At 32.1% G+C, this 19,430-nt stretch overlaps 2 protein-coding genes across 6 annotated transcripts in view; one reads left to right on the forward strand and one right to left on the reverse strand.

The window, feature by feature from the left end:
- mlt (tubulin folding cofactor E like protein mlt) overlaps nt 1-16,580 on the reverse strand; it is a 31,584-nt gene extending 15,004 nt beyond the window's left edge. The window contains exons 1-2 of one of the 5 annotated variants that reach the window (XM_076417828.1): nt 16,428-16,564; nt 14,866-14,963 (exon numbers count right to left, since the gene is read on the reverse strand). The gene's annotated coding sequence lies outside the window, so the exon portion shown is untranslated. Of the gene's footprint in view, nt 1-14,410; nt 14,539-14,865; nt 14,964-15,203; nt 15,346-16,427 lie in introns of those variants that run through there. The other 4 variants (XM_076417826.1, XM_076417825.1, XM_076417824.1 and 1 more) reach the window with 4 other exon arrangements.
- A 28-nt stretch (nt 16,581-16,608) lies between these two features.
- LOC143204897 (persulfide dioxygenase ETHE1, mitochondrial) lies at nt 16,609-18,964 on the forward strand. The gene is made up of 5 exons (XM_076417835.1): nt 16,609-17,725; nt 17,789-17,933; nt 17,997-18,208; nt 18,467-18,737; nt 18,794-18,964. The coding sequence occupies exons 1-5, from the start codon at nt 17,648-17,650 to the stop codon at nt 18,859-18,861; spliced, it is 774 nt and encodes a 257-aa protein (XP_076273950.1). The 5' UTR covers nt 16,609-17,647; the 3' UTR covers nt 18,862-18,964.
- The last annotated feature ends 466 nt before the right edge of the window (nt 18,965-19,430 follow it).

Genomic DNA, 19,430 nt, shown 5'->3' on the forward strand with positions numbered 1-19,430 from the left:
TAAAAAGACGATAGCAACCAAACTGGCTGCTAAAATTCCAACAGATGCTAATTGGATGAAACCTGAGATAATGTAAGCAGTGACGGCTAGATTTATTGGCTCATAAAAATTTATATATGTCTGGGTACCTACCCTACATTAAGGAAATAATATTTTATGTTATCATAATAAATGAAGGACAATATGAAATGTTAAAAGAATATAGCCATGAATGTATACGTGTATATTCTACACACAGGCTTAGTGGATATCAATTTGAATTGTATCCCTTATTTTATGCTTTTATTGAGTGAATTGAGAGAGGAGTTTTCATACTGTTTTTGCATATTAAATAGGTTCGATGAGGAATTGAAGGTATATGTAGGTATTTTTAGTGTCGTGCAAGATATATTATTGATTATCTTTAAAGATAAGTGGATTATTATCTTGTTTTATTTTACCTTTTTGCTTTTAAAATTAAATGTGTATATAAAAAGGTTAAATAACTTAAAATAATATACAGTAAGCTTAATTTTAATTTGTGAATTTCAGAATATATATTATACTCTTTAAGTATACGAATAATTTACTGACAACCAGCCAAGGCGCCAACAAGCCAGGGTTCTCCAGATCTAGACTCTTGTCTAAAAAAGTATCTAGAAAATATTACGTGTATATTCTACACACAGGCTTAGGGGATATCAATTTGAATTGTATCCCTTATTTTATGCTTTTATTGAATGAATTGAGAGAGGAGTTTTCATACTGTTTTTGCATATTAAATAGGTTCGATGAGGAATTGAAGGTATATGTAGGTATTTTTAATGTCATGCAAGATATATTATTGACTATCTTTAAAGATAAATGGATTATAATCTTGTTTTATTTTACCTTTTTGCTTTTAAAATTAAATATGTATATAAAAAGGTTAAATAACTTAAAATAATATACAGTAAACTTAATTTTAATTTGTGAATTTCAGAATATATATTATACTCTTTAAGTATACGAATAATTTAGTGACAACAAGCCAAGGCGCCAACAAGCGAGGGTTCTCCAGCTTGTTCGCCTCTGGCTTTTTCGGTTGTACACATTGCACGTCCATCATAGTCGGAATTAGGAGAAGTGAATGCACAATTCCAACAAAGTTACTTATTTATTTATTTATTTACGAGTATTTAGATACTGACTTATATATTGAAGATTTTTAGCTTTACCCTAGAGAGTATTACTAATCCCAATGGCAGGATCGTGGGTCTGCTTCCCTTGATCTCATTGCACCTCACATCCTAGCATCATTGCTATGAGTTACCATTATTATTCAATTATTATTACAATTATTATCCGTCAATGTTATTGACTACTATGGACTAAGATTGTGGTTAACCATCCTGGTTATTCTATCATTTTTATTGCCTACCATTGTCATCGTTTTTTATTAAAATTATCTATAGCATCCATCATTAGCATTTGTCAGTACATTGATTTATCGACACTATTATTCATCAGTACTATGATCCGCCAGCATAATTAATTACCCATATATTTATCCGTCAGTATTTTAACTGTCAATACCGTTATGTTTCGACATTACCTGACAGTAGTACCTATCGTAATAATCACCCAGCACTGTTATATTTCAAGTATTTTTAATTTCACCCTTGTCATTGAAAATTGACTGCTCAGGTACATTTTCATTATATTTTAAGAATTATCACCCAACCACTTCGACATCAAGATCTGGCACGCTTAATTACTGTATTTATTTTGCCAGTTATTGAGTAATAATTGTTATATCACTTATTTTGATCCGCTGTCAAAACAAGGTTCTTCGATTGATTACCAATGCCTATCGCTATGTAACCAATGAAGAACTGCACGATGACCTGGATATCAAATGGATTTGCGAAGTTGTGCAGGATTTCGCCTTGAAACACGAAAGAAGATTACTAAATAATAGTAACGTGGAAGCAATACAACTGCTGGACAGCGCGCAGGATGTCAGAAGATTAAAACGAACAAAACCATACGAACTTGTGTGAACCTTTAGTGTGTATCATTAGTGTAAACTATAGCTATAAGTTAATAATTAATGAATAAATATAATTTTATAATTGAGGAATACATACTGATGTATTTTCTCGCACTCGTCTTGCTTGTTAATTAATCCAAGCACATAGGAAAAGTAGTAATAAATTAATTGTAATAATAATAATAATTAAGATTGTACTAAGCGTATCTAATAAAGATGTTATAAAAAAAAAACTTATTTTGATCTCTATTTTTATTGATTTAAGATCTTAGATCGTTTTATTAAATATAATTTTTATCTTACGCCCTGGGTTTAAAATTAGCCCTACATATATTTGTTACATTATTCGTATAAATAAATATACTCGTCTTTGAGCATTAACTTACACAAAGAAGAGAGAAAATAAATTGTTGTCTGTCCTGAAACACTCATCGAATTGCTGTCACAATATATTTAGACACCGTGTTATGACTGGCCATTTATTGTCACAAGAAAAAAAAATCCATTAAATTAATAATAGAGATATATCGCAATAGTTCGGTGATGCCAAACAAGTTACCATTCCAATTGACCAACGAGCGCAACGATCAGTGAAATGATTTCGTTGGTTCGACCGAAAGCGTTGAAAAAACAAAATGTCCCAGTTGCATCATCGAAATCGCGTGCGAGGCCTTGGCGCGCTTAAAAATAAACGTGTGGATTCGTGTTCGCAGCCTTGATGATGAGCGCCAATTAGTTATGCCGCGGTTTGGACTTTTAAATCTCTTTAATACGCCGTGGAAATTGGCGAGCGTCCAGGAAACTTAGCGGCGCGGGAGATGAGAAACGAACCGACGGTAATCTCATTACGGTCATTGTTAGGGATGCAGATAAAACATATCGATATATCGATATTTTTTCAGAAAATCGTATTTTTGGCCGATATATCGATATTTCTTTTGACGGATATTATTTGATATTTTTTTAAAATAAATTAATTATAATTTTTAATAAACTTTTAAAATTGGTACTGAATTTGTGAATTAAATCATAATGTCTTCCTTCGCTCGCCGTCTCCGTCATAATGGCAGACATTTTGATTTGAAAGGCTTTGGGCAGTTTCGGTCGGATACCGTCGTTATTTGTCTTTTCTGAATTACTGTAACGTATGTGACTACGGATTAGTCACAGAGCAGCTCCAGAAGCTAGGTACCGATTGCAGTCACCGTAGACTCGTCATGTCTTCGCCGAGGTACCAGAATTGCTAACGTCTCGTCGTCGAAGAAAATAAGCTACCACGTCGTTGAACAATCGAAACTCCCACAGCGTCGATTACGGGAGCCCTGTCTGAAAAATAGCTTGTTCTCAACGTCGTCGATGGACCACATTCAAGTGCCAAAACAACAATGAAGCAACGGTATCTGTAGGACCGGAAGATATCAACAGCCGTACCAACTACAACCGTTTCGATTTACCATATTTTTCAAAACCCTTTTCATGCAGTACATTTTGTTTGGTATATAATTTTTTTTGTATTTGATATTTTTTCATACATTTTTGTTGCTTGGAGTAATTTTATGTAAAATTCTGGCAGGGGAGTATTGTAGCGACCTTGATGCATGTCGAATTTTACATCGTGGAATAACGGTCTACAAAATACCCAGAAATATAATCCCAGATGTTGAACACCAGGGGTGCCAATAGCGCCAACTAGAACCCGATAACGAATAGCTGGCGGCAACCCTGAGACGTTTATCTGGCATGTTATTGAAGGGTATTTCGGTCATTCAGTGCACAACCCTCGTTTGGTTTAGACGTGCCACCATCGACTGTCCAAGCCTCGTCACCAGGTAACACCGCTGCCATCCGTTTTATTATTTGTATTCTTCACATTTTTTTATATTGCCAATAAATAACGGTCACATAATGTAAACACCACTGATTCATTTCGTTTTACCACCATTCACCGAGCTACATCATTTATCCTAAAGTACTTCGATCATTCAGTCATTGACCAGGGTTCAGTTCAGACGTGCCACCACGGACTGCGCAAGCCTCGTCTACAGGTATATCCAACGCCGATACCTTTCATTTATTTGTATTCGCTTAATATTTTATAACGCCAATAAATAACATAATCACATACTGTAAACACCACAGTTTCATTTAGTTTTACTTCCATTCACCGAGTCATATAACATACCCTAAAGGCTAAGTATTTCACAATTTTTATTTTTTCTTAAAAATATCGATATTTATTTAACAAAATCGAAAACGATCTATCGATATTTTAAAAAATATCGATATAACGATATTTTTTTCGATGGCCAACACCCCTAGTCATTATTACGAATTCGATTGTATACACAAAATATAGAGATGTTAGAAGGGTATCTTCCATAGTATCTGCGAGCAAGTTTAGCGTTAATTTGCAACCAGAGGGCGCGAATGACAATATGAGCGGGAAATTTAAAATAGTTTAACAATAATAGCAGTAATAGTAAAAATAAAAATGCAATAAAAGTTTAAAAATACATTTTATTTGGGTATTTGTAAAATTTACATTAATAATATTATTTCAAAGGACTTATAGAATTTTCTATGTTTAATAAAGTATTGAATATGGAACATCTTTTATTTTCTTAAATATAACTGAGCCAAATAATGAGCACGGTGAAATATATATGTTGAAGACTATTTATTTTGTAATCTCTTTTTAAATCTTTTTTTAACAAATATTTATAGTAAATATATAATTGTAAGACATATATATAAGCTGTGTTATATTTATATGTTGCAATAAAAAATGTTTCATTTTGCTTTTTTTTTATTCTATTCACTTTTCTCATCCACCAAAACAAACAACGCGCAACTATTATCTTTCTAATCACGTCTCGTTAAGAATGCTCAGTACAGTTGATTGTGTTGAAAAATACAGTCATTTGCTGATATAAAATATTAGACAGACTCCTTGTTAACTTTTGGGCATAATCTGGGGATTTAATCCAGAACAGTCGAGGCATCTTTTACCAACAAAGTAAAAAAGAATCCCTGGCTTTGTCAAATTACATCATATTTCCAGGCTTCAATAACAACATGTTCAATGTATAACTCTATAACGTTTCCTGGCATATTTGAATCAATGTTTTCTTTTTCCTATGCCACAGATAATGGCATGTTATATTTTTCAAATCAGTTACATATAGTTAACATCATAAAAGACTTACAATTGAAATAACAACTGGAAACCGCATGCATCCCTGTTAAGCAATGCTCTTCCACATTTCGGTTTGTTGTCAGCCTGTGTAAAATGTACACTACAAAGCCTTTTGCTCCTATTTAAGACCTCACAAGAGATTCCCATCAGTTTTTCATTATTTATTGCTAAAAGCCATTTCTGACATAGAGCAGGATCCCTAGGAAAGCTGTGCATTCTATTTGAAACGGTACTACATCCTGAGATGCAACACCTGAGATGTGTTCAGATTTAAACTAATAATTTTAACTAAAAAAGAACCATAAAAACACAGTTAACAAAATAAGAATATTTAACACGTGAGTTTATAAGTTTTTTAAGATTGCTTTGTCAGTCATGTTGAAAAATGCATCCAATTCGAAAGACGAAAGCTTTGTTGAAAAAAATTGAAGCAAAATTATTTGTATATAAATCAAATTATTTCTATAGGAAGTATATAATTAGCAAAAAAATTCAAAATATTCAGTAACTTCTTGATTATTTCCACCAAATATAAACACACGTACTCTACGATTTCTTATCTTCTAGAACAGTTCTCTGAAAGTTGAATACCCTTCTAAATTCTCAATATTTTGTGCAGTTTACTACAAAACAAGATTATGAACCCACTGGCCTATAACCCATACCCAGCGTTGGGCAGTATTACAATTACTGGACAGTGAGTCGGGTGAGATAATGTCTCATCCAAGTGCCTTCAACGCTTCCTTGGTCGGTTTTGCGGTTCCCTCTTCAAAAACAATGTCTGCTTATATTGCTGGACATTAATAAAATCTTTATCTCTTAACACGAAAGCTAAGTGCTTTTCCTATCATTTTATTTTAGTCAACCAACAAAGATCTTCACAAATGGATACAGCAATACATGAAGTTGAGAGAAGTTAAGGATACAGAATGCCATTTAAAACAACTACTGCTATGTATGTCGCAAAAAAAGAATTACTAACACTTTGTATTACATACACAGAAAATCAAAATAAATAAACTGTTTTAATATTTAAAAGGATTCTCTTATTTTTATTTTATGTTTTTGATCATAACGTGTTTTCATATATATGAGTCTTATTTTACATAAAATATATTAATTTTGTCACTCAGGTAAATATATCCCGTAAATAACACGATCTCTTTAGTGATATCGGAGACTTACAACGAAAATGCGTCGAAGATAATAAAACATACGACTGTTATTCGACTATCCGAACAAAATGATCACGAAAGATCGCAGACGATGTAGTTCAGTTGATGCATTGAAAGAAAAACTATACTATAAAAGCAAATACGCGACAAAATTATTTTTCAACCTGATAAAGCTAAGCCACATATTACAAATGTTTAAATGTGATCAATGTCTCAAGTTAGGATAGATGCCATAGGGTACCACGTCTGTTGGAACAGTTTGGAATTGCTCATGATATTTTTTATAAAGCTACAAAGTTCAGTAGATACTTGGAGTGTTTCTTTACTACAATATATATATATATATATATATATATATATATATATATATATATATATATATATATATATATATATATATACTGGGATCATTTTGCTTATTGGATTTTGCACTTTTGCCTAAGAACAATCACAATTGTTAAACAATCATAAATTTACGACCATGCCCCAGCAGGATTCGAACCCGCGACTATCGCAACGGTAGGAGGACCATCCTGTTGCCTTCTCCACTGTACCAACCAAGCCGGTAAAATCCTTCTTGATTTTTCGATTTTTACTATTTAAAAAAAAGTCCAAAAGATGGTAAAAAATTATCGTTTTTTTAACTGCCATAATTTGGCGGAAAATATAGTTTGACTTTTTTTACTTTGATATGATAGAAGAATGGATAGCGAATGTTTAGATTTCGCGTTACTTAAACAGCTATATCTTGGAAAATAAGTTCAATTTTAAAAAATCGTCTTAAAGTCCACTTTTAAAGGGTTAGGCTTGGAATATATGAGAAATAAATCTAAAATACTCTAAAAAACTATACATTTATTACGATTTATTAATGTTCTTAATCGATGATTGGTTTATTTTAGATGGATTTAAGAAATACTGAGTGTGTGAAAAAGTTCGTGGCGTTTTATTTAGTTCGGTGAAATTAAGCCGTTTTTTTAGCTTGAAAATTATTTTATTTTAATGGTGTTCTATTGCTATAGATATTCATGTTATGTTTTCGGGTGGAACCATGTTCAGGGTCATTGGTAAAGAACTTGTGTGATTTCTGGTTCAAAAACTGATTCTATAAGTATTTTTGTCAGATTTCTTTTGAAAGTATTATAATCCCCTTGAGGGAGTTCTGTAACTAATGATCGGAGGGTGCTATTTCTGTATGATATGGTAAATACATCAAAACTTCTATATATTGCGAAAGTAGCAAGGAAACCTGTTGTTGGTGTTGAGAATAATTTGGCAATTCATATGTTTTTACTAACAGCACATGAGAAACTCATGCAAATAGTTCAAACTTGTTTGATAGTCAATTGAACCAGAAGTTCATCAGTTTTTTCAGGTATTGTATAAGAGCAATACTAATCTTTGATTGAATATTGCTAAATATCGTGAAAATGCTTAATTTTTTCACTAGTTCCTATATTTGTAGTAAAGAAACACTCCAAGTATCTACTGAACTTTGTAGCTTTATAAAAAATATCATGAGCAATTCCAAACTGTTCCAACAGACGTGGTGCCCTATGGCATCTATCCTAACTTGAGACATTGATCACATTTATATATATATATATATATATATATATATATATATATATATATATATATATAAAACAATACAATAAAGTAATATTCCATAGATGAAACTTATTTTGAAAAAAACAGTTCCTCCATTGTAAATAGACTATATATTATATAGTGTAACATACACGGAATATAAATGTAAAACACATCTGAAGGAACATTGTTAGACGATTAAAAAAAGATTAAAACAAACGAATGGCATAGGAGCGATTGACTTTTCTCGAAAGGTTCTAGACGGTCAGATAGGAACAATGTAAGGTCATGACCTCGAAAACGTGCGCCATTTCGTTTATCATATACCACCGAATGAGAAAAAGTGGATAAATTCGCAGGGTGTATCCGACAGGTTTTATTTTAAACCGTATTGTGCCTGGAATAATTAATCGCAACGTTGCCAAATATTACGAAAAACACTCTATTATTTATAAATCATCGTTATGTAACTAATCAATTTCAGGAAACATCTAAAATGTAAGGAATACAAGAAGGTTAAGAATAATTACTCCTTTAACGTATATAAAAATAGCCTTTTTCGATTTATTAGGGGGGGAAGTGATTCTAACCATTTTTTCATTTCGTCTATAGTTCGGCTCACTATAGAACAATGTTCAATCTGCATATTTTTACACATCTTCAGATTTCAAAGGCGTGTATTAACCAAGTTAATACTGCATCCATTAGGGAATGTAATAATAAGAAGGCACCGAGTCTGGCGAATATGTTAGGTATACGAAAACTATCCATTTAACTCAGTTTTTATTGCCTGTGATAATATACCAAACCAAAACCAAATAAACTGTGATGGTAAAGCATTTTGAAATCAGTTTTCTGACCAAAAAGATATTTAGACGGTGAAATTGTTCACCGTATCTAAGTCAATAGATAATAACCCTGTAGAATAAGTACGGAATTGTAATGGCTACACATATTTTCCGGACTAGGTTTGCAAAGAAAAAAGTGATGTCAGATATATAAAAAAAAGTCTATACGATCAACATTTAAACTTAACCACGAAGTTTGGTAACTGAAGTTTGACCATGATGACCTTCTGACCTCCCTTTATTCTGCTTCGTTTCTGATTATAAGAGTGAAACATCCTATCGAAATGTAGAAAATATCAGCAACACTGTTTGACAAATGTTTTGCTTCATTAAAATCACTGTAACTATTAAACTAAACGCCGGATTGTCACAACATTTTGACACGGGTCAAATGAACGTTAGGGTAGGTAGGCAGGTAGGTATTAAGCTAAATTGTGTGTATATAGTAGAATATAAAATACGTGTAGTAGATAGGTTAAATAAGTTTTTTGTTTACTTTTAATTAGTTATTGCAATGATTATTATGTGCATATTTTATTTTAAAACGTTTTTTTTTTGTGTTAAAAATCTAAGTTTGATTATGTTTCACTTTTTAGTGAGTTCCTTCTTTATTTGTTGAAATCGGTTCAGTTTTTTTTGTTAAAAATATTTTATTTTTTTCTATTTAGTGTTAGATATTTACTCAATAAATTACACAGTTATATTAAGTAACAGGTCAATTGAAAAGTCCCGGGCCTACCATAGTAAAACAAATTTTTTGGCAAAACTAGCTTTTTTTATTCAACATAATTCCCTTCAAGGGTGATACACTGATTATAAATACCCTCCAACTTTTCGATACCATTTTTGTCCTTTGTTTCAAAATAGGCCTCAGTTCATTCGACAAAAGTTTATTCCCAGCGAGCTTTCTTTTGACATCTGAGAACAGGAAATAGTCGTTGGGGACTAGATCTGGAGAATACGGTGGATGAGGAAGTAATTCGAAGCCCAATTCATGTTTTTTTTGCCACGTTTTTGCTTCAATTGTATTTTTTCCTTTTAAAAAGTAATATTTTATCAACACGCGAAATTCCTTTTTATACATTTTTTTCACAATAACAAAAGTTGCTTCCCTCAAAATGCTATAATTCACAAACTAATGATCCGACAGCTGTCAAATCTATACACGCATCTTTTGGGGGTTATGGCTAACTAAAAACATATGGATTTAATTCTACTAGCGCCATTTATGTGTTAGGCCGGGGACTTTTCAGTTGACCTTTTATTACAATGGATAGGCCAGGTAAAGTATGTCGAAAAATCGGAATAAAGAAACAATGATTGAAAATAAGGAACGCTTCAGGCCCCGGAGTCAGCTACCTAGTCTAGATGATTTGACAAATGTTCTAATCAAACTAGAATAACAAAAAATTGTTGCCCCCGTCGGAAATCGAACCCGCGACTTCTGCATGTGTTATGGTTAATTTTCATATGATATGGTTAGTGCTTAAAAAGCAAACTGAATGACTTTTACACTGAACTACTTTCATTTTTCCGTCACAATAGTTCAGCAATAACATTATACATAAATATTTGATTATTTTAATATTGTCGTAATGTCAGGAATTATTAAAAGCCAATTAATATCGAATCATTTCTCAAATAACGTAAATTCTAATGAATAAAAAATCATTTATCATTTTTCTTTGTTCTGATTTTAATCAGAGTAGATATTAAGTAGTCATAAAACGTAGATAAAACACTAATAATAGTGGATATGATCACTCGTGATCGATACATGTCAAATTTGATGGCGCAGGCATCATTAAGTGTCATAACCTTAAAAGTACGACCAATAAATGCTACTGATAAGAATTAATTCCTCCTGATGCCCTGATATATTATATCTAATGTAGAATTAATTTTCAGGTAAAATACTATAAACTGTTCTTTAGATTTAATAAAATCGAACGGTAACATTCATAAAAAAGATTGATTTTTACGCTCCAGACAGTCGCAGAATTACAATGTAAGGTCGAAATCCGTAAATGGGTTCGCTCTTTCATTTACCATAAATTACCGAATGAGCCAAAGCCGGTGTGTGAATTTGCCGGTGTTCATTGTTTTTTTTTTTTAGAAAATGGTACAGGTTTGGGATAAATATGCGCGACGTTGCCAACCTGGTCGGACAGAAAGTAATTTCGATTTTATTTTCGTCTTTTTCCAACCGTACCTATTTATTGACAATAATTAATGTGGTACATGTGGCGTTTTGATTTATGCATTTTTGAAACTCTTCTGGTGAAACTATTTTATTCCGTCATATAGAACATTTTGAACATATAACATAGAACAGAACATTCCAATAAAAGTACTGTTACCGTTAGATAACGCGCCTAGTTATTCTTCAGAACAGCAACTAAGGAGCGAAAATGAGTCATATTGTGAGCGAGAACATATTAAAACTTAACAAACCATACTAACGAAAGTTTCTAATTTCATCCGTAACTTCAAAGAAAACTGAAAACAAGTATTCGGGAAAGTTTACAGGCAATCGAGAGGTAGAACCCAACAAACACGGTATTGGTAAAAGCTCTTTTTGAGAGATTAAGAATGTTTTTGTGTATAGATTATTTGTTCTTGTAACAGGTCAATTGAAAAGTCCCCGGCCTGACACATAGATGGCGCTACTAGAATTAAATACATATGTTTTTTAGTTAGCCCTAATACTCAAAAGATGCGTGTATAAATTTAACAGCTGTCGGATCATTAGGTTGTGAATTACAGCTGCAAATTCAAATCCTTGTGCGCATACTGTGATTTTCCAGAATTAGAGTCTTGTCTGAAAACATAACAAGCTGTTTTGAATTCGCATATTGCCCGGAATGATCTTAATCAAGAATCTACTCAAATGTTGGAACAATCTCTTTCGTACCAATGTTGAAGATGACGATGTTCGCTTAAATGTAATTAGTGCGTTCTTGGGTGCTTATTGAAACTTGATAGTGGCTTTTTGTAACTTATTGAAAGTGTTGAATCCCAACGTGGCTTGTACTCCGGCTGATATTAAGGAGGAATATATGGATAGTGAGGACGATGGAGTCGATGCCCTTAGGGTCAGAAAACGTAGTGACGGACGCTTAAGCTATACAGGATTCTAACCAAGTTTTATATTCGACCAAAGGAAAAGAATTATCAGAAAATCAGGCAGAAAATTTCAGATTATTGTAACTGAAAAGGTAAAAAAACTTGGAGGCGCAGTGGTTAAGGCGACAGGACGCTCCTACTACTGTTCCGATACTCGCGGGTTCTGATGTCTTTATAGGCAACAGTAAAACATCCGACAAGGAATAACCATCCCAGTCACGCCAGTAACCAAGCGGGGTAAGACCGGATGTCTTCTGGAATGGTTTCTAAGTTTGTCACTCTCAGCAAGTCCAGTCCAGATAAACCTTCACTGATAAAAAGAGGACTTTAAAATATATATAAAGAAGAAAAACAAAAAATAAAAAATAATTATGGCTGTTAGAATATTTGTTTAATTTCTTATGAATATATGTATATTTATTAAGCGTTTCTTTTAATAAAAATCATGTTCGTTGGATTATATGCTGTTCGTAAGAAGAATTATTTAAAAAAAAACAATAACTCAACAAACAGTCATAACTTTTTTTCTATCAGTCTACTGTCCCGATATGGTTAAGGTACTTTTTTTCTGTCAGTAACATCGATGATTCCTCAAGGTTGCTGTTACATCGAGACTACCGGCAAACAATATTTTTACGGATACGAATAACTATCGCTTTGTTCTTACTACTTTTCAATGAACATTATTGGTGCATAACTAAGTTCAGTTCTATTAATTTTAACATTGAATCGACGAAATAACACATCGCTGTTTTAAGGTATTCGTCCAGTCTATCCTGGTCGTCGTCAGCAGACAGTGTGTCGCACGAGAGGCTAAATGATTGTAATAAAGAATCACAAAAATATATAAATCAATATTTACGGTAATATACTACAGAGGGATTATTAAAAATACATTTATTTTAAAATTAAAAGTGGATTTACGTGAAAAGTATGATTTTAATAGAAATAAAAACACAGAATTCGCCATGTTAAATCAAATACCAAACAGAATCGCTACGAAACATTGTTTTCTACTACAAATGAAAGGAAACGATAAACGGAAACATTGAACTGGGATTTATCATGAAAAATAACCCAAATTTGAACAGGATTGATTCGTCGATGATGACTGTAACTGAAACAATAATTTTAAGAAAGCCGGGCTTTGGTGACGCAGTGGTAAAGGCGATGGGACGGTCCTCCTACTGTTGCGATAGCCGCGGGTTGTTTAAAATTTGTGAATGTTCTAGGCAAGAGTGTAAAATCCGACAAGGAAAATGATCCCAGTCACGCCAGTAACCAGGCTGGGTAAGACCGGATGTCTTCTGGGATGATTTCTAAAGTTGGTCACTCGCCAGTCGGTAGGCTTAATGGTGAGGACCGTGGTTCGGAGCCCACGTTAAACCTTAGGCCCAGTCCAGATAAACCCATAGTTGGTAAAAGGAGACTTAAAAAGAATAATGAAATTTTTACACAACTGAAGTGAGTAAATATGAATATAAATAGTGAGTGAATATTACAGACTCACCAACTATGAAATGTGGTAAAATATTGAAGAACATTAAGTAAAAATACTATTAGTATGAAACTAAAGTAAAGAAAATTAATAAGAACTGGTAATAACTTTAAAGAGTCCGCAGTAATAGCACAATGGCCAGTCGGGACTGTTAGAATAATATTATTGAATTCAAATGTTATTTATTTGCTAAAACAAAATTGTCGATGCCAAACCTACTGAAAATTTCCATGATGATAATTTGATGTAAAATACAGATGCAAATATATTTATAAGGCTCCCAAATATTCGCTTTATCTAGATGATATTAATTAGGCAACAAAAAAAAAGTTTAAATCACATACATTTGATGATGGATATTTGACCTTAAAGTTTTAGCAGTTCTTTAAAACAAGGTGTACCTGGTACTGTATTAAATTACCTTGTAATATTTGAGTAAATAAAATGCACAAATTGTAATTTTGAAGTTTATTTTAATAACAGTCTTACAAACTTATATGCATATTGATGAAGTAACTGCAAGTATCAAGCAGTTTATAAAATTTGTGTTTAGACATGCTTTAACCTGTTAAGTTTTCGTATAAATTCTTAAACTACACCTCTGCTTAGTTTGTATTACTTTACTTAACTTTAGGGATAACATTTGGGTTTATACATTGTCTGTATGAAGTACTGTTCGAAATTTTGAAACTTCTGCTGACTATAATGCACACATACGAGGCTATAAAAACAAATGTATACTGACTTCATGCAGAGTTATAGGAATCAACTCATAACATTATATTAAATATAATTTTCCATATTATTTGATAACTGAAAAAAGAACAAAATTATTAAGGTCTCATATACAAATAATAAAACAAATGAGGCCTAACCTCAAACTTTATCAACAGTGTTATTTACCTCGATCTTGTGTTAATTATACTCTAGGCATAATTTAAGGTACTTAAAATAGTAAATACTTACATTAGAATGACCTTACATAAACTATACTGGCTGGTTCGCGCCTTGTAAGATTTAATCACATTTTTTCACGTCTTGGAACGAAAATATACAATAAGTTTGGAGTTTTTACAGATGCATTATTACATTAGATATTCCCACACCATTGATACACATTAGAATGTCTAACTATAATGCAAAATTATTAAAATAATGTATAAAAAGGACCTGTGCTGTCACGCGCAAAATTATAGCCCTTTAGCGCGCAATTAATGTTACTCTATTTCAAACATCAGTTTTTCTTTCAGATCCATTTTTTTGTAGAATTAAATCTTTTTCCGTGTAAAGTAAATATGTAAAACGTATAAATAGTCATCTAGTCTATTGGAAACAGCCAGTTCCTGGTGCGAGCTGCTCATAATGACCGAACGAAAACGAAACGTGGAATATTCTTATCGATCCGTAAAATAATGCCTTACGTCACATCTAAACGACCACGGCAATTAGCGAAATGAAAGTGCGAAAGCTTTGTGTAACTGCAATACTGCGCTCGCTGCAGCTGCGACGAACGGAAACGCTGAAACAAACGAACGCGTTTTAATAACAACCGGGGCTGTTCGCTGGACGGACACATAATTATATGAAAAACAAAAGTAATTAAAGGAAAGTGGGACAAAAACGTTGATAATGTTAATAATGCAACGGGAAAATTAAACAAAACAAGTCGACGTCGACAACGTCGCAAAAGAAACCACCGGAGACCTTTGTTTACATAACACACGCCGAGCGCTAACGGAGATACCCGAACACTACTTACCTGCACAACAAAGAACAAACGTCAATAAGGTCGCATCAACTATTTACGCGAACAATGATGGAGATGTCATCAAAACCCATCGACGCGTTACCGTCTCTGTCAGGTCCCAGTTTACTGTCGAACAAAAGAACGTCAATTTTCTCGCGAAAAATCGCCTGTTTATCTGCCATCCAAGATACGACCGACACGTCGACGCTCACGTCTACTCACCGACTGCCGCGACGTGGGGAACCATTTTTGCGCGACGGTGTTTTGTTTTCGTGATCAGCTGTTACCAATCAGCTGATCCGGTACGAACCCGATATTGTCAGTTCCGAGCTTTTGTGTTCTGCGTCGATGTGGAAAAGTTGGATTGACGAGTTTTCGCCAAAAATCGCCCGATAAAACAAACAAACAAAGAAATGATACTGCGTTCCGGATCGGGCGTTCAAGGATGACCGGTTCGCGATATTTTAACGCTACCCACTCGAATTCCGTGTTCCTTAAAAGGGTCAAAATTGACCGGACCAGTTGAAAGTCAAGGTAATCGATGTCTGGTGACCGAGCGACCGCTTCAACTGTGCGAAAACGAAAAATTGAAACGACGTGCGAGACTATTTCGGGAAGTTCCAGGGTAATTTTTAGTAAGTGGGACAAAAACACCGAGTTTTAGGTCGTGTTGGCAAATGCGCTAACGATGCAATAACATAACGTCCCCCAAATATTACATTTTCTCCAAATTGTTAGCATACACATTAACATTTTCGATATCACATCTTTATCTCCACATACCGAGGCAATAGAATAAATATACACGGCTACTAACGTTTTTTGTTAGTAATGGTTACAAACTAAATATTAGTTCACCAGTAAATTTATCTAAGGCACCATCTAGCTCCATCAAAAAATATACACTATACAATATAATAACAATCACATTCAGCGTTACACACTATTTATTTTTACATCCCAACGCAATTAACGATAGCTAAATTAACCAGAAAAAGTACAATACATAATATATTATCTTAAGATCAGATACATCACAAAAATATTGCAAATAAACAAAAATAATAGAAAATAGTATTGTTATATTATTCAAAAGAAAATACCTGTACATACATTATATGTGACCAAATGATAATCTATTTTATTTTACTTAAATGTGCTTAAGAAAAAAGGCACAGTTTACCAACTCTTTCGAATTGCATTATATTGATTAAATATATAAGCTAATACACTTACCTTCAAGTTGTTTTGTACTAACTTCATTATTTCAGACACTATGACAATGCAATATGATATAAAATAAACAATAATATTTACATTCTATTTGGGAATTCCATGTTTTCACTTGAAATTTAATAGGATATTTGTCTTTTGATTTCGTTTGATGACAAATGTCAACAATTGACATATACTGTCAATAAAAGTGCCAAAAGTTTTTGGCATTTCAAATGAATATTTCAATGTTTTATTCTTACGCATTTCGTTAATTGTATATAAAATTGTTCATCCTGATAAAGGAAAAAAAATATTTCCACATAACATTTCTTTGTAAGTTATATTTTAAGTAAATAATTTATTGAGAAATTGGTATATTGCCGTATAACTGATATAGGTGATGTAAATACTTACAAAAAAGTATAAATAAATATAATATCCTTTCAATATTGATGTAAAAATTAATATCAGTGCGCCACCACTTGACAATATTAGAAATCTGACTGCAGATTCCTACTCCCAGTAAGATACTCTAAAGATGTCGCTTTAAGTATTTCAATTGCCTACTATAGGATGGCGCTGTATTTATTTTCGTCCCAAAAATATTTCAAGAAATTCCAAGAATGTTATTATGTATTTTAAAGCATTAAATGGAAATGATGGTTTATATCATGTAAAAGTATTACAAAACGTTATGAACAACATATCTTACAAGAAATATGTTATAATTTTAGCCTGTTTCCATATATCAATTATATTAACATATTGAATTAATATAACATTTAATTTTTGTATTAATAATCACATGATTTAATCCTAAAAAGAGTTGAAAATTATATTTGAAAGCTAACAAAATATTACTAGGTTGTATACGTTTTTTCATATATTTATAAAGAAATTAATTATAAATTTATGTAGTTGTTGATAAATGAAATCAATATTTTAACATTAAAAAAAAAACTAGATGTTCATGACATGTCAACAATCATATTTTGCTCATACATTATCAATACTTTGTCAACATACTCTTATTTCGATTATTGTTTAAAGTTAGGTAGTATCATAGAAAAAAATAGATACAACTTATTGTTTTTAATGTTTATAAGTTTCTTGCGCCATCTGGTGAGTGTGACATTTTGTATTCAACTACGTCAGAAAATAAATATTAGAAAACAAATCCTGATACCTTCGAACAAATGAAAAACTCGACAGTCTGCTAGGGGATAAGGATCAGGATAACGATGAACAAATTTAGCAGTTTCAGGATAATATCGCGCAATTTTAGTACCTCCCATTCGAGGAATTTAATATTTAGACAGGTTAGTTTTTATTTTGCTCATAGTTAATTGAATTATATTAATATTATTTTGTTTGCGCTGTAGTTGTTTGATCACCCTAGCAGCACGTACACCTACCTGTTAGGATGTGCAAAAACAAAAGAGTGCGTTTTGATTGATCCGGTGGTAGAACAAGTAAAGCGAGATTTTAAGGTTGTGCAAGATTTAGGACTTAAATTGAAATATGCCGGTTAGTAAATTAATGGGTTTAAAGGAGAAATTTTTAATTAATTTTAATTTTTGAATATTATAGTTAATACTCATATGCATGCTGACCATGTAACCGGAACAGGATATTTGAGAGTATTATCTGGATGTAAAACAATTATATCCAAAATGAGTGGGGCTGATGCTGATATACACGTTGATGAAAATGACACTATTACTTTCGGAGAACATAAATTAACCGTTTTTTCAACTCCTGGGCATACAAATGGTTGCGTTACATATTATTTTCCAGCTAAGGTAAAGTAATTTTAAAGTAAACATCTTGTTTTATACTAAAAATAGTTTGCCTTGTTTATAGTTGCGTTGATTCATATTTAAGTAGAAAATATCAAAAGTCAATTACAGTTTATTAAGAGATTTTAAGTACTAAATCTAAAGTATGTGAATATTTATATTACTTTGGTGGATGCGCCAGTTAATATGTAAATTATGTTTTGGATAAATAATATTTTTTTCCATTAATGGCAGTACTATGTATTTAAATACGATTTTTAGAATTTAGCTTTTACTGGAGACGCTCTCTTGGTTCGCGGATGCGGAAGGACAGATTTCCAGGAAGGTGATGCCAGAGTTCTTTACAGAAGCGTTCATGATAAAATCCTATCACTACCTACCTCGACTCTTCTCTATCCGGCACACGACTATAATGGTTTCTCTTGTACCAGCGTAGATGAAGAGAAAAAATATAACCCCAGACTAACCAAAAGCGAAGATGAGTTCGTAGACATTATGAACAACTTAAATTTAGAATATCCTCATCAAATTGGTTAGTTTTTTTTTATTTTCTCTTGTTTATGATCTATAACATCTGAAATGTTTTAGATCGGGCCCTTCCAGCTAATAAAGTTTGCGGCGTGTATGATATACCAGAGGATGCAAAGAAGGCTTAGCTTATCTATTTTTTGTGCTTTGCGCAGGATTACTATATGTTTATAAATGATATTTTTAGATATGTTTTTATTGATATTATATACCATAAATACTTATTATCCACTTGAGATTTAATTACCTAATCTTGTTTCCTTGTAAAATATATATTCAGTTACTATATATATGTTCCAAGTAGCAATTTGATAAATATGTTGGAAAAATAAACATATATAGGTCATTGTGACTAATGTATTACTTTATTAAATAATTATATACAATATAATTTAATTAATTATTTTGTTGAATAATAATTATTTATATATATATATATATATATATATATATATATATATATATATATATATATATATATATATATATATATATATAATTCTAAAAAATTTAAATTTGAAAAAGTAAACAAAATATTTAAGTCACCAGTTCAAGGAAGTTGACTTTATTAATAGCATTTACATAAGAAACCACGAAATATTTTTACAGGATGTTATTTGTGTATGTGATTCTTATATATTTTTAAAACCCAAACAATGTATTTTGTCATTTTAAGTAGATGATTATGTAACTTCAG

Source organism: Rhynchophorus ferrugineus, unplaced genomic scaffold (genome assembly GCF_030347505.1).
Source record: "Rhynchophorus ferrugineus isolate W39M unplaced genomic scaffold, kcgeb_rfMv2 rfM11, whole genome shotgun sequence".
Lineage (NCBI taxonomy): Eukaryota > Metazoa > Arthropoda > Insecta > Coleoptera > Curculionidae > Rhynchophorus > Rhynchophorus ferrugineus.

Excerpts from the sequence above, each read along its gene's own strand:
- LOC143204897 (XM_076417835.1), top strand. The coding sequence starts at position 17,648 with ATGAACAAATTTAGCAGTTTCAGGATAATATCGCGCAATTTTAGTACC. Across the intron at positions 17,934-17,996 it reads ACTTAAATTGAAATATGCCG|TTAATACTCATATGCATGCT; the intron begins GTTAGTAAATTA and ends TGAATATTATAG. Across the intron at positions 18,209-18,466 it reads CATATTATTTTCCAGCTAAG|AATTTAGCTTTTACTGGAGA; the intron begins GTAAAGTAATTT and ends TACGATTTTTAG.